The sequence below is a fragment of the Lindgomyces ingoldianus genome, assembly GCF_010093535.1.
Source record: "Lindgomyces ingoldianus strain ATCC 200398 unplaced genomic scaffold BDR25scaffold_7, whole genome shotgun sequence".
NCBI classification, from domain to species: domain Eukaryota; kingdom Fungi; phylum Ascomycota; class Dothideomycetes; order Pleosporales; family Lindgomycetaceae; genus Lindgomyces; species Lindgomyces ingoldianus.
The window spans coordinates 530,033-555,064 of record NW_022985168.1 but is presented as its reverse complement, the minus strand read 5'-3'; the positions used below and the strand labels follow the sequence as shown (position 1 = coordinate 555,064).

General features: G+C 45.5%; 10 protein-coding genes across 10 annotated transcripts; 4 read left to right on the top strand and 6 right to left on the bottom strand.

Annotated features, from left to right (window-relative positions):
- Window positions 1–1,091: 1,091 nt before the first annotated feature.
- On the top strand, window positions 1,092–2,998 carry BDR25DRAFT_280908 (alcohol oxidase; the record flags this gene model as incomplete). The annotated part of the gene is made up of 2 exons (XM_033687852.1): window positions 1,092–1,508; window positions 1,571–2,998. The coding sequence occupies 2 exons, from the start codon at window positions 1,092–1,094 to the stop codon at window positions 2,996–2,998; spliced, it is 1,845 nt and encodes a 614-aa protein (XP_033550990.1).
- Window positions 2,999–3,327: 329 nt separating this feature from the next.
- Window positions 3,328–5,147, bottom strand: BDR25DRAFT_351681 (uncharacterized protein; the record flags this gene model as incomplete). Its single annotated transcript, XM_033694894.1, has 12 exons — window positions 3,328–3,352; window positions 3,410–3,505; window positions 3,576–3,598; window positions 3,676–3,721; window positions 3,799–3,912; window positions 3,994–4,037; window positions 4,130–4,148; window positions 4,175–4,355; window positions 4,493–4,543; window positions 4,573–4,780; window positions 4,833–4,857; window positions 4,894–5,147. 12 exons carry the CDS (start codon window positions 5,145–5,147, stop codon window positions 3,328–3,330), a joined length of 1,086 nt encoding a protein of 361 aa, XP_033550989.1.
- A 110-nt stretch (window positions 5,148–5,257) lies between these two features.
- Window positions 5,258–7,111, top strand: BDR25DRAFT_351680 (uncharacterized protein; the record flags this gene model as incomplete). Its single annotated transcript, XM_033694893.1, has 8 exons — window positions 5,258–5,583; window positions 5,652–6,223; window positions 6,261–6,375; window positions 6,439–6,588; window positions 6,696–6,734; window positions 6,775–6,787; window positions 6,860–7,045; window positions 7,076–7,111. The coding sequence occupies 8 exons, from the start codon at window positions 5,258–5,260 to the stop codon at window positions 7,109–7,111; spliced, it is 1,437 nt and encodes a 478-aa protein (XP_033550988.1).
- A 175-nt stretch (window positions 7,112–7,286) lies between these two features.
- Window positions 7,287–8,305, bottom strand: BDR25DRAFT_351679 (uncharacterized protein; the record flags this gene model as incomplete). Its single annotated transcript, XM_033694892.1, has 8 exons — window positions 7,287–7,362; window positions 7,449–7,522; window positions 7,645–7,686; window positions 7,739–7,820; window positions 7,862–7,884; window positions 7,981–8,116; window positions 8,163–8,197; window positions 8,234–8,305. The coding sequence occupies 8 exons, from the start codon at window positions 8,303–8,305 to the stop codon at window positions 7,287–7,289; spliced, it is 540 nt and encodes a 179-aa protein (XP_033550987.1).
- A 3,106-nt stretch (window positions 8,306–11,411) lies between these two features.
- BDR25DRAFT_351678 (uncharacterized protein) lies at window positions 11,412–12,160 on the top strand (the record flags this gene model as incomplete). The annotated part of the gene is made up of 4 exons (XM_033694891.1): window positions 11,412–11,416; window positions 11,473–11,880; window positions 11,922–11,993; window positions 12,034–12,160. The coding sequence occupies 4 exons, from the start codon at window positions 11,412–11,414 to the stop codon at window positions 12,158–12,160; spliced, it is 612 nt and encodes a 203-aa protein (XP_033550986.1).
- Window positions 12,161–12,280: 120 nt separating this feature from the next.
- Window positions 12,281–13,935, bottom strand: BDR25DRAFT_385605 (uncharacterized protein; the record flags this gene model as incomplete). The annotated part of the gene is made up of 3 exons (XM_033697949.1): window positions 13,607–13,935; window positions 13,127–13,501; window positions 12,281–13,071 (listed from the first exon to the last, which is right to left on the bottom strand). The coding sequence occupies exons 1-3, from the start codon at window positions 13,707–13,709 to the stop codon at window positions 12,281–12,283; spliced, it is 1,269 nt and encodes a 422-aa protein (XP_033550985.1). The 5' UTR covers window positions 13,710–13,935.
- A 2,986-nt stretch (window positions 13,936–16,921) lies between these two features.
- On the bottom strand, window positions 16,922–17,505 carry BDR25DRAFT_311534 (uncharacterized protein; the record flags this gene model as incomplete). Its single annotated transcript, XM_033691245.1, has 3 exons — window positions 16,922–17,040; window positions 17,105–17,285; window positions 17,431–17,505. The coding sequence occupies 3 exons, from the start codon at window positions 17,503–17,505 to the stop codon at window positions 16,922–16,924; spliced, it is 375 nt and encodes a 124-aa protein (XP_033550984.1).
- A 665-nt stretch (window positions 17,506–18,170) lies between these two features.
- Window positions 18,171–20,241, bottom strand: BDR25DRAFT_119377 (uncharacterized protein). Its single transcript, XM_033683677.1, has 5 exons — window positions 19,886–20,241; window positions 19,461–19,768; window positions 18,929–19,415; window positions 18,403–18,878; window positions 18,171–18,350 (listed from the first exon to the last, which is right to left on the bottom strand). Exons 1-5 carry the CDS (start codon window positions 20,114–20,116, stop codon window positions 18,335–18,337), a joined length of 1,518 nt encoding a protein of 505 aa, XP_033550983.1. The 5' UTR covers window positions 20,117–20,241; the 3' UTR covers window positions 18,171–18,334.
- Window positions 20,242–20,835: 594 nt separating this feature from the next.
- Window positions 20,836–22,447, bottom strand: BDR25DRAFT_301614 (cyclophilin-like protein). Its single transcript, XM_033689622.1, has one exon. The coding sequence runs from the start codon at window positions 22,381–22,383 to the stop codon at window positions 20,875–20,877; it is 1,509 nt and encodes a 502-aa protein (XP_033550982.1). The 5' UTR covers window positions 22,384–22,447; the 3' UTR covers window positions 20,836–20,874.
- Window positions 22,448–22,595: 148 nt separating this feature from the next.
- Window positions 22,596–24,978, top strand: BDR25DRAFT_280901 (MBOAT family protein-like protein). The gene is made up of 7 exons (XM_033687851.1): window positions 22,596–22,782; window positions 22,838–22,882; window positions 22,936–23,035; window positions 23,085–23,293; window positions 23,348–23,373; window positions 23,424–24,207; window positions 24,265–24,978. The coding sequence occupies exons 1-7, from the start codon at window positions 22,761–22,763 to the stop codon at window positions 24,831–24,833; spliced, it is 1,755 nt and encodes a 584-aa protein (XP_033550981.1). The 5' UTR covers window positions 22,596–22,760; the 3' UTR covers window positions 24,834–24,978.
- The last annotated feature ends 54 nt before the right edge of the window (window positions 24,979–25,032 follow it).

Here is a 25,032-nt window from a genome sequence, read left to right as displayed (position 1 = left end):
TTTCTTACACTATCTACCTCCTTAATGTGCTCAGATACACAGATGGATAAATCAATCGAGAGGCACTCGCCTCAAAGAAGGCATATTTCTTGTCACAGCGAAGAGGCGTTTCGTTCGGCACTCGGATTCAGAGAGTGTTGGAGACGCGATTCGCGCGGCAATGGTACACAAGCGCCTACGTCTATCCCAAACTCGGCGGTTCATTCCATTTCGAAGGTTGGATTCGCTCGCGATTACGAAGGATTCTTCCGCAATGTGGAGCAAACGACAATAAGCGAATCTACAATATGCTTGTCCACTGGCCCGAACGTTCCGCGCTTCTCGGACGGGCCCGCGTCTTCTAGTTTCCGCAACTAATTGTCGTCTAAATCAACCTCTACGGAACTTCCTTCATCCATATTCTTCGAACCCATGTCGATCCAGGTATCGTAGGTTCAATTGTCCTGCAAATCAGGATGTTATCCTTGAGACAGAACGTATCTCCGCTCTGTTTCCTAGGAGGCCCTTAACCTTACCATCTCCTCGTCCCTGTATTCAGATCCCATAGAATGTCTCTGGGCAACTTCCTCCATCGGCCCACTGACGCGCGATACAGCCTCCGCAATCCCCAAAATGCAGAAATTTCAAGCCAGAAAACGGAGAACGCACCCTTTTCGCAAGCGACCTCTCTTCGAGGATGGTGGCATAGGAGCTACAGACGCAATCAATTTTGCCGCGCGAGTCAATTCTGCCGTCAAACCCACTGGGGCGTAACTGACAGGCATGGTTGACAGTTTGGTACGTGAGGCACAGGCTGCAGGTTCTGTCCAACTCATTAAATAAAGTACAAGCAATGTCCCACATTGCCCACATTGGCTCCCGCAGCCCCAGGATTCGGAAACGATATAAGCCTCTAGCCTCGCCAGGAGATCGTCCGGGCGCCTCGGCAGCCCTAAAACAAGGGCCCCAAGCTACGTGCATATACGATCAATTCAAGAAATTGAGGGGCCGAAAGCTGCTGCTTCCACCAGCTACTTTATGGAGAGATGTTTGCCACTTGAGGTGCTTTCCTGACCTCCAAAACTTCCTGTTCTTAGGTCAATTCGTTGACAATGGCTCCAATTCTTCCCCTTCTGTCTGGGCTCCTCTCTTTGGCGGTGTTCTCCCACTCCGCGGTAGCAGCTCCAGCAACAGAGGCCTTGAACAAACCCCACGACAATAACACCTATGAGTACATTGTCGTAGGTTCTGGGCCCGGGGGTGGGCCGATTGCAGCCAATCTTGCAAAAGCCGGTCATTCTGTTCTTTTGCTTGAAGCCGGAGATGACCAAACGCAGAATGTGAACGTTTCTCAATGGACGAACTTCTTGCTCTCTGGAAACGACCCTGCAACTCGATGGGACTTCTTCGTCAAGCATTCCGATGACGAGGCTCGCGAATCGAGGTACATCAGAACGACTTGGCGCAAGCCCGATGGAGGGTTCTATGTCGGTCTGGATCCGCCAGCTGGATCGAAGAGACTTGGGATCGTAAGACCCCAGATAAATTCCTAAACTCGAAAACTAAGTGCCTTTGCTAACATTCATCGTAGTACTATCCCCGTGCGGGGACCCTGGGTGGATGTGCTATGCACAACGGCTGCCTTACCATGAACCCCAACGACCTGGACTGGGACGACATCGCGAGAATCACAGGCGATGAATCATGGTCGGCCAAGAACATGCGCAAATATCTCGTTAAGCTCGAAAACGCGCACTATAACAGCACATCTCCTCATGGTCACAGCGGCTGGCTTGACACTACCATGCTTGACTCCGGCTTCTCTAGCAACCCGGATGCCAAAACCATGATCGAACTTGCCTCGCAAGCCTCGGGTTTCCAGATCAGTGAAGCATCAGATCTCCAGCAAAGGGATATGAATGGAGATCAAGCGAATCGAGATAGCCTGGTTGGTCCGTTTGGTGGTGTTAGTCATATCAAGCCTGATGGAAGACGCTCTTCGCCTGGGTACTACGTAAAGGAGACGGTGGATGCCGGCAAGTATCCGCTCACCCTCCAGCTCGAGTCATTGGTCACGAAAGTGATTTTCGACAAGGGCGACACCCCAAAAGCCATCGGTGTCGAGTATCTGAAGGGCAAGAGCTTGTATAGCGCCGATCCCCGCTCCAACCCCAATGACAAGGGAACACCCGGTAAGGCATATGCTTCAAAAGAGGTCATCATTTCCGGTGGTGCTTTCAACACTCCTCAAATCCTTTTGCTCTCTGGAATTGGTCCCAAAGCCCAGCTCAAGAAGTTCGACATCCCCGTTATCGTCGATAACCCTGATGTCGGCCGAAACCTAGCCGACAACTACGAATCCAGTATGCTTTCACTCGCTGCACGTGATGTGAATGGGCCGGGCCAGATCTTCCCTAGCTTCTTCAAAACAACCGTCGGCAAGATCAGAGACATCTACATGTGGTGTGGAGGCTTCTCCTTCGAAGGTTTCTGGCCAGGCTTCCCCCAAGATCATGGCCCCAAACAATACGAATGCGCCATCGTGCACATGAACCCACGCTCGCAAGCCGGATCAGTAACCCTGCAATCCGCTAACCCTCGCGATGTGCCAAACATCAACCTCCAATTCTTCAAAGACGGGTCCGAAAAAGACCTCCAAGCAATATACGAAGCCACATCATGGGTGCGTTCCTGGCTTGGCAAAGCTCCCACTACTGCTGGTTCCATCGGGCCTTTTACCGAAATGCATCCATGCGAAGGAGTCGTTGGTAGCCAGAATTGTACGGTCGAGAGCCAGAAGACGTATATTAAAGAGCAGGCATATAGCCATCATGCGACGAGTAGTTGTCGCATTGGGGAGGTGTTGGATAGTAAGTTTAGGGTTAAGGGCGTGAAGGGTTTGAGGGTTGTGGATGCGAGTTCGTTCCCGAAGGTTCCTGGCGGCTTCCCAGTATTGCCGACGATGATGTTGAGTGAGAAAGCAACGGAGGATGTATTGGCGGATGCTAAGAAGTACTAGAGCAAGAAGATGTGTGGAGAATCAGATGAGAATATGGTGAGATGATGAAGTAGAAGCTACTGAGGTTAGTTGAAGGGATCGCAGGGATGAAAAATCGCTCTTGTGCGCTCTTACATTCTCTTAATAAACTGAAGATAGGTGGCGCAAGACTATGGTGAAGTTTTATCAAAGTATAAACTCGTCCTGAATGCTTTCGCACATGATTTCGAAGATCCAGTACTATCCAGTGCCAGCTCAATCGAATACCTCTATGCCCACTATCTAGCCTTGCTTTGAGCTCCCTATGCTCCTTACAGCCCAATACACTTTGCATATTCCCTTTCCATCACTCAATTGCTCAAATCGCCCATGTCCCTAGATCTGTATATCCTATCCGAAAGTGCTAGAATCTATAGTGTCTTGAATGCTCACCGTATCTGGGCATTGTAGAATTCTCGAGGAAGCCTGTATTGATCCTGGACATGTGTATAGAAGAGCTCCATTTTCACGTGGGGAGTGAAATGTGTTCTTTTGTTTGATCCCGAGCAAATTAAGCAGGGATAGTACCTCCGTGCCGGCTGATGGGGGTAACATTTACCGACTAGCGTGTAGCGTTATGATCTAGAATGTTGGTTCTGGCGTAATCCGCCATGCCTCTGCGTTTGTTCCTAAAGGATGTATAGCCCAAGTCCGGACACAGTCGATAGCATAACTGAGTGCATTGCTTCTAGCTGCCTAGTCCAGCTAGTTGATGCCTTTTAGTTTATAGTTGTAAGAGTTGCCGAATCGGCCCGAGAATATGACTGCCTTTTATCTGTTACCAAATAAGCTGATCAGTCTCTGCTTGCTTCTGAGAGCGGCAACCGGAGGCGGACACTAGGCATACGTGCAGTGTTCGGAATCGGCAGGTAGAGCACCTACAGATTTTCAAGTGCCTACAGGTCGTGCTTGAGGCTCAATTATATACCTAATCAAGCTAATAAAAGCCCTAGTTAGGTACTGTAGTAGAGGAAGACACCGTCGTATTAGTATGCCACTGCCGTACTAGTGTACCAAGAGGCTATCGTCAGCGTTAACAACTGCATTAGATAGTGTTAAATTGCTATAAAGCTAATCTGTAAGTTGCCTCAGGTTTAGAAGGGCAATCCTGACAAGGAATATATGGACGGTGCTATACAGTAACCTCAACGTTCATACATCGCACCTGCGGGCACTAAAAAATCTGGAGGTGGGCCACCTACCACCTTTCGATTCCGAGAACTGGACGACAGAGACTCTAGAACTTGTAAATACCATTCTTGACGCATTTGTTTAAAATCGATCGGCATGTATGCATACTTGATCAATCTCGCCGAGAAAACTAGCAAGTCGGCAAATTCTCAGCACATTCGGTCAGAGTTTACTTACTCTTCTTAGTATCGGGGTTTGTTACTACTTGAAATAGTATCAAATTAATTAAAGACATAGCCTTTTCATTAGGTAAATGTATAGGTATACATAAAGTAGAAAAGAAACGTTGTAGCGGGACTAAACTAGCTTCCTCGTCTCCAAGCTTCAAACGAGCTTCTATTCCTAAGCTAGCCTTCTATCCTAACTCATCACTTCAGTTCGTAAGTGAATGTTTCTACTGCGCTCGCTAACAAACGTCTTAGCGCCCGATATCACATATCTGGAACTGAAGCTGGCTTTTTTGCGCACTGTAACTCGGAAGCGCCAATACGAGATGCCTTGAACGCACCTACTACTAAGCGCCGAGGCCGTTAAATTCCCCCGAGGCTGAAAAGGAACTATGATATCTTGGCACTAAGTTAAAGCATGTTCTCCACTGTGCAACCCCTTTGTAAGAATATTATACAAAAGCATGTTTGTTTTCTGGGTAACTAGTCCGTTTCAGCCAAGTGACTAAGTGACCCTACGAAAGTGATTGGTTGTCCCTTAGCCGCTTCATCTTTTGTGGCTTCTTGGCTTCAGCCTCAGGGGCGGGCCATAAATCAAGCGAAGTATTTAGAGAGCCGTAAAGTCCCTTCCGACCATTCAGCCACACTGCATTCAAAAAAAATAAACCAAAATGAAGAGAAATGCTACCTTCTGCGAAAACCTTTATGAACCAAACCCAGATATAGCCGGTAGAGGAGTAAGTCACATTTACACGGGGCGCTGAATCCCACATATGAATTAACAAATGCTCATGTTCTGTATGAGTTTTAGATTATCATAACCTTCCTCGCGCACACCAGCTGTTACATCTTTCTCGGCCTCGTTATTGCTCCAACCATGCATATGTTCCTCTCTCAATTAACTCCAAATCAACTCGTCACTCCCCACGAAAGTAGGGCCGAGGATACGGCTTCGACTCCATCAGATAATAGTTCAGAAGAGGAAACCAGTTCCCGGGACAGTACAAAAATGCGGCAACCGCGTTCCCGCGAAGCCATCATGGCAGTATTCACTGGTCAATACATTGTGGGATTAGCCTATCTTGTGGTAGCATTCATAAAGCACAAAGAGGTGTCGTACTACCATCTACGGATAATATTTGGGCTCAGCTCCATTAATATGGCTGTGGCTCTTGTCAGCGAGTATACAAGAGTCAACCTGTTACGTAGGTCACATCTTTTATTAGATTGAAATCTTCAGCTGAAACCAGCGCTTTAGGCCACACATCATCCGCCAGATCTGGCGGTCTGAAAAACTGGATTAGACGTACCATCGATATGCCACCTCGCATGTGCATAACCTCTTTCGGCCTCCTAATTCTCACAATATGTTATGTTGCATTCATAATATATACCATAGTAAGGCGGGGAAAGGATACTAATTTCAGGACCTGTTTTCCCGCAGATTACTGGTTATTTCCCTTAACTGTTGTTCACTCAGGGGGTTTAGTCTTTTTTCTAGCGGGAGCCCTGATCAAATCCGAAGGATTTGTGGTATACCGGATGTCAAGCTGGGCAGGGTATATCCTAATGTCGACCGTGCTTGTTATCTTCCACTACGTACAACTGATACATATCACACGCGCGTTTCGGGGCCCCATCGGTAGAATGAATCCTGAACTGGAATTTGGATTCGGCCAACTACTCATGTTCTTCATGATTCTCCAGCTCTTCGTCGAGTTCGGTATTGGTTTGTGTTGTCAGTATCCCCATTTTTGGCATTTAACAGACCTGTTAACAATTCACAGCGGATCTAGATTACTTGCATCGACATCTATCAACCCCTGGAAGAAGTATTCCTCGCTCGTTCGTAATCTTCTGCTCGATTCTTGTTCCTCTGCTACCAGGAAAACTGCGTCAAGAAATACTACAGATCTGGTACAGTGGGCCGAAAAAAGTAATCCGCAAGTCGAAGCAGGGTATCTCATCACTGTTGCGTAGATTATCAGGTGGGTTGTGTTTGTGATCGACGTAATAAGGGAGGTATTAACATGATTTAGGATGGATGCATGCGTTATTTAAAAGGCCGTTGAGAAAAACCAAAACTACTAAAGCCGAATCTGGACCAGATGATTCGCCAAACCAACCTTTGAAGGCCAATGCGGAAAACGATGGCAAAAGCGACAAGTCTCCCGCTGCGAGACCGCACTCACAGGAGCGTTCTAGTTCAGACGAGTCGAACGAGATATTACCTGTCCTACCAACCATACCCAGATTAACCCTATAGAAGGGCATTAGGCACATATAAGAGATACTGCTTTTGCATTCACCTTCACCTCTAGTACATACAGAGTGGAGGATGGGAGGGGCGCAGTTTACGGGTAGATAGTATGGGCAACCGGGCTCCGCGCCCACCACCAGAATACACCTTTCTGTCAACACCACCACTTCTCTAGAGTTGCATAATAGTACAATGGGTGGTTCTAATTTGAATGACGATTTCTAGGGCCACCTCCAAGCTAAATTAATAGGCGCGATTGAATGTCTTGAAGTGAAGGAAACTTTAGACACTTTGGTGTCGAGCACTGGCGCGGATCGGCTACAATGTCAAAGGAGTTTGAGAACAGAAGACATCATAACAAAGAGGAGGAGGATCACACGGCTAGGCTTTCTTCAATCTGGCAATGAGAGAGTAAGAATAAGGAGATAATGATACCTGTAGGCTTTGAAACTCGACAAATATACTGGCTTGCGATAGCTGCAGAGGCTGGGGTTAAGGGTGTGTCATTCCCTATAGTGGAAGAATAATGGGTGGCATAAAATATCACAGGTGTGTTGCCTGTACAAAACCTGGGTGGCAGGTTTAGTTGTACAGGATGAAGTTTATCAAAAGAGAAATATTTAAAAGAGTAGTTTATTAGGCAGGGAAAGTTTCAAACTAGGAGTTTGTACTTCACTTTAAACAAAAAGGCATCACTTACATCATCCGTACAGGCCAAAGCTCTTCCACTCATGACTCATGGGCCTCCAGGGCAAAAATAGAGTAGAAATCAATAAACTAGCTATCCAAGATTATTCTCAAAGAATCAGTCAACTTATCGCGGAGTTTCTTCAAATATGCGGTGGCCCAGCTCTCCCACTCCTCACCAGCACTCGCCCACTGCTCACCCTATCAGTAACGCCAACGGAGACGAAATTTGTACAGCGTTAATTATAGATAGGCAGTTATATTAGAACTAAGGGCAATTAAGTGTAGAAATAATGTATTAATATATTTTTCTATTAAATAACACTGAAGCAAGGTTTCCGAATCGAGTAGGCGAATGCGCAAGGCTAAACATTTCAGAAAACAGAGGTTCTAGCCTCAAATTTCTAGGCTTTTGACTCGGGATCGATCAGTATACGAGCATATTGCCCTAATTCGGGTATGTTTGGAAATATTTTCAGGCCCGAAGTCGAAGAGCAGCCTCGCGATTGTTAGTCACTGACAGATGCTGTTCCTGAGTACTGCATTCGATCATCTCTGAACATCTGCCGTCGTCATTCTCGCCCACCTAAGCGTAAAATAAAGCCTAGTACTTTAGGTTTATTATGAAATTTACAGTCCAAATATCCTCGCATTCGAACCTCGAATTTCCCCAGCTCTAAATTAAGACTCAAGTCTCGCCATATCATGGAACTGGGTTGTGAAAATCTCCTCGTACTATTCATCTGCACCACAAGCCGGGGCCATAACTGTTGCAAGTGGCAAAAGGCCAACCTCCTGCCACGCATAGCAGAAGAGTACTATATGCTGATAAAATGCACACGCAACGGATGATGACTTAGATTCTAATGTATGAATCTGGCCTTCATGTAGCGGAACAATTTCTTAAGTAACCAGATTAGCTACGCACAGTTTTGGGCTGCAAATATTGCGCTTGAAATAGTATACTTGCTTTCCAATAGCCATATTAGATCTATGCCACAATCTGCCCTCTCAACAGTAGAGTTGGCAACAATTAAGTTAACTTAATAACTTAACTTAATTAACTTAATTAATAGACTTAAATCCTTAAGATCTTAGGTTTACTAGAGGATATAAAATCCTTTAGTGTGCAAGAGTAGTAAATATAGTATAAGGCAGCTTAGCTTTAAGGGACTTTAGAGTTGTAATAGTTGCCTAACTAGGCTTAGCGCTATATATCTAAAATTCCTTAACTTCTACTGCCTACTAACTTACCTGCCTTTACTACCTCTCTTACTCTACTAACGCCCCTCTCTATTAATATAGCGTTGCCTAATTATTTAAAAGGTATAAATAGTAACTTTATAAAAGTTTAGACTTAGCAGCTTAAAAGTGCAGCCTTATAAATTACTCTTAAAAATAGCTTTACTAATTTAGCTACTAACATGCTGTTAGAGCTTAACACTAATAAAAGCTTTATAAAAGGCACCCTTTTTACTACTAATATTAACAATAATAATAATAATGTGTATAAAGGCATTAAATAAACATGTTTACTTAATTATTATAAGCTAGCTTACATAGCAAAGTGTAGTTAAAAAAGCTAGGTTTAGTAGTATAAGTATTACCTCTAGCACTATAAGTAATAACACTTATACTAGCTTTACTGCTATTACTACTATTATAAGCACTTTAATAAGTTTTATTAAGCTAATTTATTAACTATATTAATTACATGCTATTTTACTAAGTGTAAGGCTAGCTATAGCATTAATAAAAATAGCCTAAAAGCTACCTTTTATGTCACAACTCCCTTCTAGTAATCCTCCCTGCTTACCTACTTTTACTATAAAGGCCTTAGGGTATCTTAGGGTGTTACTAACTTTATTATAAAAACCTTTTTATGCATAAACTTTTTATAATTAGTGCTTAACTAAGTAGTAGCTAATAACTAGGCGCTTTTTATAATTAAGGGCGCTGCTTTTTAAGCTATGTTATAGTAAGCTAACTTATTAGCTAAGGTAGAGCTATAAAGGTCCTATAACACCTTATAAGCTTATATAATTGTAGAGTATAAGTTATATATGCCTACTATTATTAATTATCTTTATAACATATAATTAGCTATATACATCTTTTTTAATAATTAGACATTAATAGGCAGTAAGTAGGCGCTTATAAAAATCTATATACACTACCTTAATTATAACAGCGCGCCTTATAATTATATACTTAGCTTACTCTTATTAATAGGCTAGCATATAAGTGTTAATATTACTACTATTATTAACACTATACTTAAGAGCTTTAAAATCTTTATATATAACTTAAGTTACTTTATTTTTAATAATACTACTAATAATAACTTTATAATTAACACTTTAGCTATTAAATATAACTTTAACTTTTACTATTAATAACTATGTTATGCTTAATATATAATTAACTTTACTACTTAATAAATTATATTTAGTAAAAATTATAAAGTGTTTAAAAACACAGAAGAGCATCTTAAAAAAAAAAGGTGTTTTTTAATAAGTAGTGTAAGGCTAGCCTTTTAAGTGTTTTAATTAATGTTATTACCTTTATCTATACACTATAAGCCTGCTAGCTTCTTAAATAGTGCTAGATAACCTATAACACTTAATTAAAGCTAAATTATAAAGTTAAAACACTAAAAATTATTAAACTAGTAAAAATAAAGTAAAACTTTTATTATAACTATTTTACATATACACTTAAGCTCTATATGCTTTTTAATAAGTATATTAGTTATAAGCTTATTAAATATTATTACTAAAGCTTTTATTAACACTTTTAACTTAGTAATCTTAAAAAGCACTAGTTTATTAAAGAAAATAGCTTTTTTACTAAAAATTAAGTAATAATTATAGAGTACTAAAAAATCTTATAGCCTTTTAAAAAGGCTACTACCTATATAGAGGGCAGGGGCGTAGCTAGCACATTAGGCGCTATCTAGAAGGTGCTTTTTACGCTTAATTAGCTTATAACTACTTTTAATAAAATGCTTTTTTAGTATAATAACATTAATTTTAATAACATTAACACTTTAAAAGACTATATTTAAGCTACTTATAACATAGCTTATATTAAAATTATTAATTATATATATAAGTTAAAAAACACTTTAGCTTATTACACTACCTACTATCTTTACCTATATATAAAAAGTTATATAGATAAAGTGTAAGCAGTGCTTCTTAATTATAATAAAAAGCTTTATAAAAAACTTTATATATATAAAGGCTAGCTAGATAACTGCTACCTTAGCTTTTAACACTTATAAGTAAAGTTTAAAGACGCTACCTCTTCTATTAGTACTCTAAAGCCTCTGCTAAAGAAGGCACATATAAGGCTAGCTAAAAGCTAGTTAGATTTTATAAAAGCTGCCTTATAAGGTAATAACACCTACTTAACTTATTACTATAATAAGTTTAAGCGCTAGATAATTAAGTTACTTATACTAAAAAAGTTTTTATTTACATGTAACTTAATTTTATACTAAATAAAAAAAGCTAATAAGTACTTTATTTTATTACGCTTTACTTTTATAATCTTTAGCATCTTTATAGCAGCTACTAATTATAAGAGGACCTTCTTTAAGCTAAGTAATTTACTAAAAACAAGGCGTCTCTATATAAAGGCAGACCTCCTCTTTGCTCTATAAAGCCTACGTAGTTAGAAGCGCCTTAGCTTAAAGCTTATAAAGTTAGCAAAAAGTCTATGTAGTAACGCTATCTTTCCTAAAGACTTAAAGACTATTTATAAGATATACAGTAGTTAATTTACTATGTAATCTATTAATTAAGTTAATTAAGTTAATTAAGTTAAGCCTTATTTATGCTATTAAGTTAATTAAGTTAATTAAAACATGCTAGATCTATTAATTAATTAAGCAATTTACCCTAACTTAATTAACTTAATTGTTGCTAACTCTGCTTAACAGCCACTGCATGCTATTTTAGAATATGACACCTGACTAGAGGAATGTCTACTTGTTAAAATTCTTATTGATATTCGAGATAATGTTAATATAATACGAATTTCTGTCCTAGATTGTCCCCTATCTTGTTCCGCGTTAGATGCTAAGATGTAGTGCTGTATATTCTTATCTACACTAGAATATAAGAAGGATCTAATCTACAGCATAGCCGTAAGTTCTTCGCTTACTCTGGCGAGAGTGTTCAAAGAATAAATATATCTTGGCTGCGTTCTGTGATTTACGGTGAAATCCCGTACGTCCTCTTAGCCAAGGTTTCTTACCTGGCCCCAAAATGCTGTAGCATAGTGACAAACTTCAGGATGCCTACACTAGAGTTTCTTAGAGCCCCTCAACCGTACCACGTAAAGACGTCAATATTTAGCATCACACTGACCATTCACGCATCAAATTACTATGAAAACTCATCTATGGATTCGTTCCATAAGCTCTTCACCAGAAAGCTATTCGTCACGAGGACGGGAGCTCGAATATCTAGACCACCTAACTCCAGAGCCGATCCAGGGATAAAAGAAACCCCACCAAACGCCCCAACTGCAAACCAGACGACCGGAAAACTGTCCCGAAGGGGTATTTCATGGCTTCTGATAAATAATGCAGCATGCTGAGAAAGCAGGGGATGGTAGTGCCGAAAATTGCTGGACCAACGGCCCATGATATAGGGGATGCGCAGTAAGGGGAAGGGAGATTTGGGCGGAGTCCTAAATATCAGGGTCCACATTGAATGGGGAGAGAGGAAAGGGAAAGATGAAGATGCTATTACCATCGTATTCGCAAAGTTCAATCGGTACGCCCCACTGGCTTTGAGACAGAGATCCCCCGAAACCCTAGAGTATTGAAATTTTTACGCTTTTAGTCTACTCCCCACCCTCATATCCTCCGTAAGCTCATATTATCTGTGGCTGATCTTGATCTCTTCATCAGCCGCATCTCAGGGGAATGTTCAATGCATGAAGAACCTAGATCTCGTCCGAATCTTCTTCGAATTCGCTTTCGGCACTGTCTTCATCGCTGGTGCGATCTCCGTGGGCGCGATCGTCTTCTTTTTGGTATTTGATGTAGGCTTGGACTCCCTCAGATGCCTTACGTGGAGTGCGGACTCGACGCTCGAGGACTGGGGAGTGGCTTCCTGGGTTGGCGGCTCCGGATCCCGTTCCTAATTGACCGAAAGAGAGGTCGCTAGGGGGGGCCGAAATAGAAATATGAGCGGGTCTGACTGCAGATTTTCCGCTAGCGCTGGAGCTGAACAGCTTCCTCGGGGTCGGGATACCGGATAAACAAGGCCGACCGAAGGAGTTAGATGGGGAAAGATTCAGCTGCTGCGCATCTCGGACTAGAGTCTCGGCGGATTGGATAGGGTTGTGGAACTGGAAATCCTGTGGCATCATCATCATGCCGAGGTGGTGTTGACCAGCTGTGACATTCATGCCTATGCCCATACCAGTTGTGGTCATAGCAATGTCGTTCATGTTTTCCATATCATCCATACCTATGCCCAAGTCCATTCCATGACCACTGCCAAAGGGATTGAAGGCCATGTCATCGTGGTTGCCATCCATGGCACTAGGCGAGTTACCGAGCGAGCTCTGCGTGCCGGAGATTGGCGTCGGCATATCGTAGCCTCCCATAGCATAACTTGACTCAAAAATGCCGCCGGAGGCATTGGCATTGATCTCACCACGGAGCTGACGGGCATGCTGGAACTGGCGAGCAAATTCGACATCGTCGAAAAGATCGTCGGGGTTCGGCTCTTGATGAGGAGTTAGGTGCGAATAGGTGAATGAATGGGGAGGTAGTATGCTTACCCTTCTTAATCGGCACCGGCTTCTTACTGGGCGTCTCAATTCCCTTGCGGCGAGCGATCTCATTCCAATCAACTTCTCCATCGGGCGTCTTTGGCAGCTCGCTCATTGCATTCGAAGCATGACCGCCAGCGTTGGTCCTGCGCGACTTCGGGGTGATGTAATCCGAGCTCGGGGTCCTGTGACTCTCGGCGTCGGATTCCTCCTCCTCAGACTGAGCCTTATTCACCTTACGCTTCCTGGCAGATGAAGTCGGCGTAGAGACGATCTTGACCTTGTTCTTAGCAGGCGTACCGGGTACCTTGTCCTTGTTCATCTGGCGAAGCCTTACGAAGCGCTCGGTGATAGCACGCTTCGTAGGCTGGACGTCGCCCGGAGCTATCACGGATTTTAGCAAATGTGAAATGAAGGGAGCTGGTTGGATGTAGTAATAAAAATGGCTGAGTAGGATAGCGTAGTAAGTAGACGGACGTGTGAACTTACGCCATGCCTTAGCGATCTTATCACCATCGACGGAGATATTATGCGTCTCGATCAGTTTCAGAAGCAGAATCTGATCGTTCGAGGGGGTCCAGTTCATAGGCATTGTTGTGGTGTTCCTCGTTTGAACCTGTGGGTGGTTGTGTCTTGTAGAGTTGTTGTGAGTGCAGATGAGTGCCGGTTGAGTTGAGCTAGGTGAAGGTCTGTCTCGAAACCCAAGAACACGTGCCGATAGGTGAAGCAACGTGGCAAGAAGGGGATATAACGAATTGGTAGGAGCACTCGCCTCTTGGCTTGCAAAGATAGCTCAAGATAGAGAGAGGAATGTTAAGTGGTGGAAGAGAGAGAAAGTCTAAATGTGGGAAGAGTGGTGAAGGAGGGAAGCTCTGTGTAAGTTAAGATATTTGAAGTGACGTGGTGAAATTAGCGGGGTGGACGCGTTTCGGGCCGCGAGGTGAAGGAGCAGAAACGATGGCTTCTGGCAGCGAACAGCGGCGTGTAGTGAAGAGTCAAAGCCACGAATAACTCTGCTTTTTTCTCAAGTAATGGGTAATCCTGTAGTGATGGTGATTGTTGTTCACTGGAAGATATCCGAGACCGGAGTCTTCACTCTGTGGCGCTACATATGACCACGCACAGATGCTGTGCAACTTCTCCAAGTATCCTTGCCGCTTGCTGTCCTCTACCTGATCGTACTTCGGGAATGGGGCCATTGATTTCTGCAGGAGGCTGCTGTCCGGCGGACTTCTGCGTCGAATAGGCCGTACAATGGGTCCTGAATGTTCTACAATGTGTCTTGAGATGCATGATAGTTCTAATAAAACCTTGAAACGACTGATCACATCCAAACAACGACTTGGACTCGGCCGACTAAACTGTATCTAGTCAATCAAACTTTAGACTTCGAATCATGTCCTTCCGAAATGGCCTAGCTCCATCAAGTCTGGGGCGCATTACTTCAACGATTGCTTGCCGTGGACGTGTGCGCCGCCGCTCGTATCCTCGGAGAGAGGCAGAAGACTAGATGCCAAGTCGGTCGATTAGCTTCGAATTGATTACCCTAATGAACTACCACTCCGTCAAAAATCCTTTACTGTGTACAAGTCCCGAGCTCAAACCCGTCTCCAATAGTCACTCATCCAAAAACCTCTTTCTTATGTCCTCCCACTACCATACCCTAACGTCCACTCCGACCTCCTTCTTCATCTCGTTCCTCTCCCTCTTTCTCGACATTATCGCCCTGCTCTTACACAACCTGTCCCTGACTCTTTCGTTAAGAGTTTTGTCCCCTCACCCGCTTATCGTCCGCCGTAGTCAAGTACAACAGATGCATGGCACGCAACTCGCTTCCCTGCTGCAATCCCGCACGGTTCACCCCGCAACCCTACGTACCCACTAGCGCAGTACCAAAACGCCTCCAACTCCCACTCTGCTGCAACCACATCTGAACATGATACCTCACATTTTCACGATTCTCCTGCATCACCGAGGAGTGTTGACCGGAGAATGGGCAGGGAGGACCCTGGAGAAATGAAGGGTTGAGTCATTGTTCGTCTTCACGGACGAGCACTAGTCGGATGCGAGTGGAGATGATGTCGAGTGTTGAAGAGCATGGATTTGTTGAAGTGCCATTTCAGCTCGAATCCCAAGGCAGCGTGTATATCGATTGAAATGAATAGGAACCCCGTTGCCTGTTGCCAGGACCGACAAGAAGGGCACGGTGCCCTTTTTATGTCGAGCTCACCTCGTGGAGATAATTATGTAATCCACCGCGTTCTGCTGTGCTTCCCCGTCCCGAAGCCGCACACGAACATGGTAAGCACTCTGGCTGACCGGCAACCAGGATTTTAGGAGCCAAGCCAAGGGCGCTTCGAGGTTTCAGCCGTCTTGTGCTGCAGGATGCAGCCTCGAGTGCAGTTCATGAGGGACAGGATCAGCTTGTCGTGGCAGAGCTGAGACGTGGAGTCTTCGTGATAAGCTGAAAAAGAAGATCATAAAACCACCTGGGTAGGTTGAGGTCTCATGCAGTGGATGTCGCAGAGACATCAGTACACATATGTGCTTGTTGCTGTTCTCTCTAAGACTAAAGAAAACCAAGCATGCGTTTTGTGTAGCTGTACCAGAGCTTCCAACAAGGTGTCGTGCTGTATGATTAGGCAATTTTAATGCCTATACGGGTGGGGTTTTGTGTACATTCGTACGGTAGGGAGGATGAGAGGTAGGTGTACGTAATGTAAATGTTACGACTCACATGATCTGTACAAGTAGTACAATTTAATTGAAGTACGCTGTACTCTAGCTAAAACAGCATATCTCTAGAGAAGCAGGGTTAAGGCTATGTAGCCATTAGATAACTAATTCTTCCTGGTAATATAAGCAGAGAGGTCTAAAAGCCTGCTACTTACTACATTTGCAGTACTAACAGCAGAGCTAGAGGCAGATTACCTTACCCTGTTGTAATTAATCTTCAGCCAAGGATAGTATAATATCGCGAGATAAGGCAGGGGCCACAGTGTAGAGGGCTCTTGACTTCTGCCGCCTACAACACTGGGTAACAGTAGTATCTAATTAACTAGATAAGGCCTGTGAGGCAGCGAGGCACGTAGATAGATAACTCTGCAAAAGAAAATAGTTACTAATAGGCGTTTTTTAATACAAGAGACTGTAGGAAAATACATTAAAATACGTAGAAAGAGATTTAAGCGTCCTTACAAAACTTCTAGCTGATTAGAGCCCTAGAACCCCTCCCAAACGCCCCCTACAGGCCTAGTGCTTGCTGGAGCCCTCCTAATCCTCTAGAATTACTATAAAAACTTCCTAAAATGGTAATAATAATTATATTGCGTACATTACCTAGGGCATTAACCTTACGAAGCGGCTCACAAACTGGTTACGTTCGTACTGAACACGTGACCGTTACGGTTCACTTGTATAGCCCGTAGTACGCCCTGTTGGAAGCTCTGAGCTGCACAAACAGTATTCATCTGCAGGATAGAGGAAGGAACAGGGAAGCGCATGTTCACACGAATCTCACACAGTTTATACTTAGCAAGACGTATCAGATTGGATCCAAATAGGCTACTTTCATTACTGTCGCCGCAGTACCAAATACCGCTGCCAGTATTCAAAACGCCATCTTTGAGGTCCTAGAAGGCGCGCAAGATCCTTCCAAGCCACCGGTCAAAGCCACCAAAGAGAGAAAACTACTAGTGTACCGAATCATCACCAGTCCACCACGGCCCCCGCTTTTCTGCCCCTTGCATCTAACCTTATCATTTTGTTGTTAAGCTGAATGCGAGGCTGAAGACGGATGCAACACTAAGCGTCGCTGAGGCCTTCTACATCTCCCCCATCATCGGTGTCATGGTCTATGAGCTCCTTGACCGGAGGACCCTTGAACTTCCCCGGAGTCTTCGCAACTCGTCCGGCTTTGACGCCTACGAACCCGTCGCATTAGCATATATACATAGCAGGTAAGAGTAATTACAGTAGGTGACATACCATTGAGTAGGCTACTGCCGAGCTTCTTTGGAGTACGCGGTTTAGCTGGTGATGGTGGGATGTCGTCTTTCGCTTCTTTTTTGAGGCTCTGGGCCATCTTTTTTGGACCACGCAAGAAATTTTCGATTGCGTTATATGTGGCTTCACCACCGAAGAGACGTGCAACCTCACGACAATTAATCTAGTTGTTGGGTGTTAGCTCATAAATGTAAAAATGGATAGGAGCGCTATATGTATGGCTAGGACGTGTGCCGAGGTGTTGGCATTGTAGTAGATGCATGCATGGAAAAGAGTGAAGGTTGGCCTTCTGTGTATGTCTCACTTACCTTGTTGTCAAACGAACCAATTATTGCGGCGAGCAGCCTGTCCTTTACAGCAGGATCCTGCCAGTTGATTGGCATGTTAACTGTGACCAAAGAATGTTAGTTCTGTAGTAGTTCCATTGGACTGAGATGCGGTTATTCTATGGAGAGGTCCTGTTCCTAGGAATCTAAACCATGAAATGAAGATTGCGTGTGAGGCGTAAAGAAGCATTGTACACCGGCGATACAGCAGGGTAGGAGTATACATATACTTACAGAAGCTGGTTGCTGAAGAGGTTTATGGAATTGCAGGAAAAGGAGCCCTTAAGAGTAATTTGACGTGTGATATATGAAGTTGAGAGAAATTTCGAATTGGGGTAGATTATTGTAAAGGTGGAGCTAGTTGAACGGGCCGAGGGTTTATACTCGGGTGAAGCTGCGGTGAAAGAAGTGCCAATGGTGGCGAGTCACAGCTTGCTCACACTTCCTAGTGATCCGCGTTTCTGTATTGTGTCCTAAGACCACTCGGAACCTGATGCCTATCGTGTGACTACTCTGTCTTGCTTTCGTGATAGTGCTTGCTTGTGCAACAACTTCCATGCAACTAACCTGCACCTCTGCGGGCTGGTTTACCCTTAGTCAGCACACAAATTGTCAAGGCTCAGGATCTAGAAGCATTAAAGAAGAATCTCCATTCGCATATACATCTCGATTGTACTTCCCCATCCGTCATCGTTCGTTCTAGGTGTGTTACGACAGGCTAAGCCTTAGCGTTTCTATGGGCTTGCATGAGCAGAAAGGTCTATCTCTCTGCTCGACTCGGGTCCCGTCGAGCGTCAACACCGGGTCCGGATATGATGGGCATTACCTCAATCATACGGCCATTCCTGTTACTAGACCCTGGTGGCATTGAATGAGAGCAATTCCCTCATCGATTGCGTAAGCTGCGCGTCCAATCAGCACTCATGAATCTTTAACGGAAGAGAGCTCACTTACAATGGCAACCATTTTACAAATCCAGTTTCCTCATTCTCCGCCGCCGCCCTCTCTGCCTTCTCTACATCCAGTTCTTTTCTCTTTCCAACGAAAGGCGGATGTATGTTATCTCTGCATTCCCCACTACACTTTTTACATTTCCACCATCGTGTTCCACTTTGAAAAACTTTCAGACATTTTGCACACTTTGGTTTCTCTCCAGGTGGTAGATGAATTCCGAAGGCAATATCTCTCGCTTCCTGTTGGTAACGCTTCTGACGATCTTTTACCATATTAGGTCTAGGACTTCGGCTACAAGTGCGGCATACGTCTTGGCTTTGAAAGGAAATATCCATAGGTCGACAAATACATGGTTTTTTATACCCCCGCTGATGACGTGAGAATTCCTCATAGTAACATTTGGAGCAGTATGGTACACATGATGTAACGTGGCGCTGTCCGGGTATACTAGGAAGGAATGGTTTGAGTTTGCAGTCCTAATCTAGTCAAATCGATATTCTCAGACAATTGAATTAAAAAAACATACTTTACATATCCTCTTATTACAGTAGAGACAGCCCTTCTTTGAATCCTTCTCGCAGCAATACTTTTTCAATTTTGGAACCCTATGTGCCAGGTCCCTGCCTGGGTACACAGCTTCCCGAACAGCCTTTGAGGCGAGACTAAGGTTTATGATATCCTCGTGGTGAGAATATTCAACTATGTTTAAGAGGACGTGCTCGATGTTGAGCACCTGCTGGAGCTTGGCATTCGGCACTATCATCGATTCGTATCGAGGGACATACGGCTCAGCCTTTTCAAAACTCAATTTCTCCAAACCACGGGTACGTCTAATAAGCTTTACGACGTAAAAGTAGGTGAACCGAATTTTGGGTGTGATGTTGTGGTGAAAATAATAAGGTGGTCCCAAAATCGCTAATATGAAGTAGAATAGGGGTCGATACGGATTGAGTATGCTGAACTCCCGTTCGTCGAAGAAGATCCCAATATAAGACGCGAACATCTGAAAGACGCTGCGAACAAATTAGATTGGCTTTTTGGCGGAAGCGAAAACGCACGCGACACAAACGGCAAGTTCCCAAGATGACACGAAGTCCTTGCATTTCCCTAAAGCCGTGTCTTTGTTGTTGTACGCCGCGGCTTGGGAGAAAAGGCTCAAGTGACCGCTACTACGTTGCCATCGCTCAGCCATACCACTGCCACAGCTCTTTGTTGATCCTGGTAGGTATTTGTCCTGCCAGGCGACGCCAATGATGATTGTCAATGCAAGACCGAAGTCAACAAGGCCGTATACGAATAGCCATGAGCGTCTTTGAAAGAATATTAAACCGGAGCTGATAAACAGCCATGGGAAGAGTGTCATACACTGAGAATATATTAGGTATATTTAAGAAGTCACGGGATCATGGGAGAGCCTGCTTATACAAGCTCTAACGGACGAGGCTGAGTTGCTGACAAGTTGAAAGAGACCCGAGAGACATACCCCGACATAGACTAGCTCTTGCGCCAGGAGCACGCGTTTGTTGTATGGTGGTTTTTGAAGTTCGTGATGGTGGAGGACGAGGTTGTATAAATCTTTGGCGGAGAAGGCAGCAATTGCAACGGGAATGACCATGAACATCTTTACGACCCACAGCCAAACCATGGTGTGTTCCTCCTTCGCAGCGGGCATCTTCGACGGCCTCCAGCCCCAGAACCCAGTAAGAAAGCTCATTTCGGACAGTCAACCTCCAAAGGAAGTGAGAAGGATGTTGACAAGATGGAGGGAGACAATTAGCCAAAGGATGAATGGATGAGGTGAGGCGCTGCATATACGAATGATAGAAATGTGGCTTGTTGAGGCCCCAGGAGAAATGTGTCACGCTTAGGGTGATGAGCGAAAGCTGAACAAAGCAGGCAGTCAAATTGATGGAGCCTGGATTAGCCCAAGGCTGAAGCAAGGCCTTGTGTGTGGAGTGCTCATGTTCAGCTGCGCGTCAGTGGCGGGTCGCGAAACCGGAGCGAACAGCGGACTTTGAAAGCATGAGCGAAGATCGAAATGATACTTGACACATCTGTCATTGTATCGCGATAGTGAGTTGAGAGTGGCAGGTTTATCTAGATATGAGTTGCGTCGGTCCAACGCATCATGCTTGCCCTTGCAGGATTGTTGCGTCTGCCCCCACTGTCCGTATTCAACACAGCCACATGCCACAGCTATGGCTGTGCCACAACACAAATCACTCCATGGCTTGCAATGGCAGAAAGGATTGGCTTGCTAGCCTCCGATTAAGCTTGTCCGTTAGCTGATAAATAATAATCTACTGGCAAAGACAGTCACGGTAGCCACGGAAGCTTGGTTATATTCGTCCGTTTGCCTAGTCAATAAGTGCAAGCTATCTGTGTCAATTGCTGTCAGCCACGTGTCTATTTGAGAATAAATCTTATTCTACAAGACTCAGGAGAGGTTTGTCGCGGGATCCTATTGGAAACTCAGCCATCCCATTCCCTCCTTTTCGCCTTTCCCTTCTCCTTCAATTCCCGTGCCTTCTCCCTCGGATCAATGACCACTAACTCCTGCTCGTTCTTCCGCTTCCACTCCAGATCTTTACCCAGCCTATCCTTTTCAAATGTTAGTTGATGCGACATCCACCCGGCATCGTCGTCTGATTCATCCTGGTCCTGCTTATCCCATGCGCTGCACGACTGGCACCCAACGATAAAGTGTAGATCACAAGGCACTTCCTCCTCTGTCACAAGCGCTGTGGGCTTGATGAGTTGATGGCCTCCATTTTGGTGGGCTTCACTTTCCGGTATTGGTGGTGGCGAGAGCATCTTTTTGTCTTCCACTTGCGCAGACTCAAGCTTCGACTTGAACGCAGACAAGATATCTAGAGTAGCCTTTTCTGAGGCGGCGTTATAGGCGGCAGCGCCCCTCTTCCGGCCGCGGGTTGAAGTTGATGGAATCATTGCTTCGAGAGCTGATTTCTTCTTTATCATCTCCGCGCTCTGAACTGGTGCCTTGCGCTTCATTGACGCTATGACAGATGCGATCTGCGCATTCACAGACTCAACTCGTGTTTGCTCCTGTGGCTTGGGTGACTCTTCCCCAGACATGGTCGATGGAGACGAGGGGCGTTCATCTTGAGGTGGAGGGTCGCGTACGGGCTGAGGGGCTCGTTTAGGAGGTGGTGAGCGTGAGGGCTCGTTTCGAGATGGTTTTCGGATTGGTATAGCTCTCTCCTCTCTTGGCGCCTTCGGCATAGCAGTCTTCCTCGAAGCTGCAAGTGCTTCTTCTCCCGCACTAACAAGCTGCGCGTTGTACTTGGGTTTCTTCGGAATAGGAGCTGCCTCCTCCCCCTCATCACCCCCAAAACTAAGCAATGTCTTGCCAGCCTTCCGCTTTGGCTTCTTGACTACTTTCTTCGCTTCCGGTTGTGTCCTCTGCGCCACCCGCACCCTCTTCACCATGTCCTCGAATGGATTGATTATAATCTCTGCACCCGTAATCTTCGTGGGGTACAATGGCCTATCCTCGCTGTTGTCGGCAATGTCGGCCTCGGCCATCTTCATCAAGTTATAGATAGTGTCTCCAGCTATCCGCCCAAACAAGGTGTTTTTCCCCGTCAGCTCTGGCGTGTTGCCAAGCGTGAAGAAAAACTGGCTCCCATTGTCGTCCTTCTGTCCCGTATTTGCCATGCCTAGTAGGCCTCTCCGGTTGAACTTTAGCCGGCTGTGGAACTCGTCGGCGAAAGGGTCGCCATCGTAGCTGCTCTCCCCTCCCTGACCCGTCCCTGTAGGATCACCACCTTGGATGATGAAGCCCTTCACCAAGCGGTGAAAGACGGTATTGTCGTAGTACCCATCGAGGCATAGCTGTAGGAAGTTTCGCGAGGTGACGGGCGTTTGTGTCGCGAAGAGTTCAAGTTCGAGGTCGCCCGAGGTGGTTTGGAGGAGGACTTTCGCGGTAGGTTGCGGTTCGAGGTTGTATACTGTGCTCATTGTTGTGAGCTTCGGTAGTCCTACACTACGAGCATAATATAGAGGTAACCGTGAGCCGTAGTCCGTGGGGTGCTGAAATTCTGCCAGTGAGAGCTGCATCACCGCCCACGCGTTTGGGCTTAACGCGCTAGGCTAACATGAGCTTAGCCCCAGTCCCTCCAGCGTCCATGTGGCCGACGTCACAGGTCTATAGAGCTTGCACCCCCCCCATCCAGGAACATTCACATCCAAGCACACCAAGCACACCCAGCACTTTATGTCTTAAAATGAGGGAGCTTGTTAAATAAACCTTTGTCGCGACCCTTCCTGCTTTTCCTCTCTCTCAACCTTCGGTTGCTTCCTTGCATCGATCCTGCATTAGCTTCCGATCTGTCAGGATGATTCCCTACATCAACACTCGCAAGTGTCCAGAGAATGTAGTTTAAGGTCGGTGCATGCTAACGGTTTGATGCAGCATTCGCCTACGTGGGCAGTTCCATAGGCGCATCTGCAGATGAGCGTATGTATTTCTCTCATGCTTTGATTTTCCTTTTTGTGGCTAAATTTGCACAGTCAAGCTGGTGTTCTCATTTTACCTGTCATACCCACTTGCTGCTGTGTTGAAGCGTATACCGGACAAGAATCCATGGCAGAAGAACCTCTTCATAATAGCGTGGGTTATCTCGAGTTTCGTGGTATTCTCGCAAGTATTGACAGAACAGCATATCTCTCTTCTACCTCGTTGGCCTTTTCGATCTCTGGACTGGCCTTCGGACCCTGATTATTAGTGCAGGAGGTGCATATCTAATCGCTTCAAAGATCAACTCCCCGTATATGCCTTGGATAGGATTCGTGTTCCTAATGGGGCATATGTCAATCAACCATATTTTCCGGATGATGGTTGATGACCCCTCTTCAGTGGATATCACGGGTTCGTCTGCCATGCCGCCTTTGCATATATGATGTTGCTAAGAATTCCTCTCAGGAGCGCAAATGGTCTTGATTATGAAGGTATTGTACTCACCGTTTCCATTCCCCTGCCAACGACTGATAGGCCCCAGCTCACAGCATTCTGCTGGAACGTCCAAGACGGCCGCCTCCCCAAATCCGAGCTCTCAGAATTCCAAAAGGAGCATATGATCAAGGAATTGCCCAACCTCCTCGACTACGCCGGCTACGTTTTCTTTTTCCCTGCTCTCATGGCCGGCCCCGCCTTTGATTACTGCGACTACAGCCGCTACATCAGCACAACGATGTTCCAACTTCCTCCAGGCACCGACCCCTCGAAAGCACCGCCAACCCGGAAGAAGCGCAAGATCCCTCGAAGCGGTACACCTGCCACCTTTAAAGCAGTGTACGGCACCATTTGGGTTATTGCTTTCTTAAAGTTCTCCAGTTGGTATAATACCGAAAGACTGCTTAGTGACCAGTATATGACCTACTATTTTCCTCGCCGCGTGTTCATCTTATACATGCTTGGAGTCACCACCCGCATGAAGTACTACGGCGTATGGACACTAACTGAAGGAGCCTGTATCCTCTCTGGAATCGGCTACAATGGCATTGACGCCAAGACTGGACGCGCGAACTGGGACCGACTTCAAAACATTCGACCTCTTGAGATTGAATTAGCGCAAAATACCAGAGCATTTTTAGGCTCTTGGAACATCAACACAAATTTATGGCTGCGGAATTATATGTACCTCCGCGTTACTCCCAAGGGGAAGAAGCCTGGATTTAGAGCTACATTAGCGACGTTCGTCACCAGCGCATTCTGGCATGGTTTCTATCCAGGGTACTATCTCGCATTTGTCCTAGCTTCCCTACTCCAAACTATCGCAAAGAGTAAGTCCTCCCCTCCCCTTCCCCCACCATCTTCCAACCCAACTAACGATCCCCTAGACGGCCGCCGGCTAATCCGCCCGCTCTTCCTGACCCCCTCCAGCACCACACCCACTCCCCTCCCTACAAAACGCTACTACGACCTTATCACCATCTTCTTAACGCAGACTGCCTTTGCCTTCACTGTCGCACCCTTCATCCTCCTCTCTTTCACCTCCACTATGATAATCTGGGCACGGGTCTATTTCTACACCCTCATTGGCGTCGTGGCCTCCTTTGTCCTTTTCTCCCGCTCCCTCCCATTCCGCGCGAAACTCACGGCGCAGCAGGCTGCGCGGATGAAAGCCGCGACTACAGATGTCGATACAACCGGTACGGTGATTGAGAAGGTGGCGCGGGAGGAACAGGAGAAGGAGCGGAGGCAGACATTGTTGAGACGAGAAAGTAGCGAGGGGGTGAGACGAGCGCCGACACTCGGGATTGCAGAGGATCCAGAAGCCGAGATTGATGAGATTGTTGCGGAGGTTAAGCGGGAGATCGAGGAGAGGAAGAGGAGGGGGAGTTTGGTGCAGGGGTTTGATGTGAGGGCGGCGGTGGAAGAGAAGTTGAGGGGATTGAAGAGGGCGTAGGAGGGAGGATTGGTGGGCTCGGTTGTGTATGGGAATGAGGGGGTGAGTGGGTAGAAGCGCACTTCTTGGTGCCTTGGGGCGGGGCTATGAAAGGAAAGTCCATTGATTCGAAAGCATGGCTTTCTACGTTGTATTTTTCAAGGAGCGTTTTGGTATGTTCATCTTGCGACATACATCCATATTTGTTTGAAATGAAATT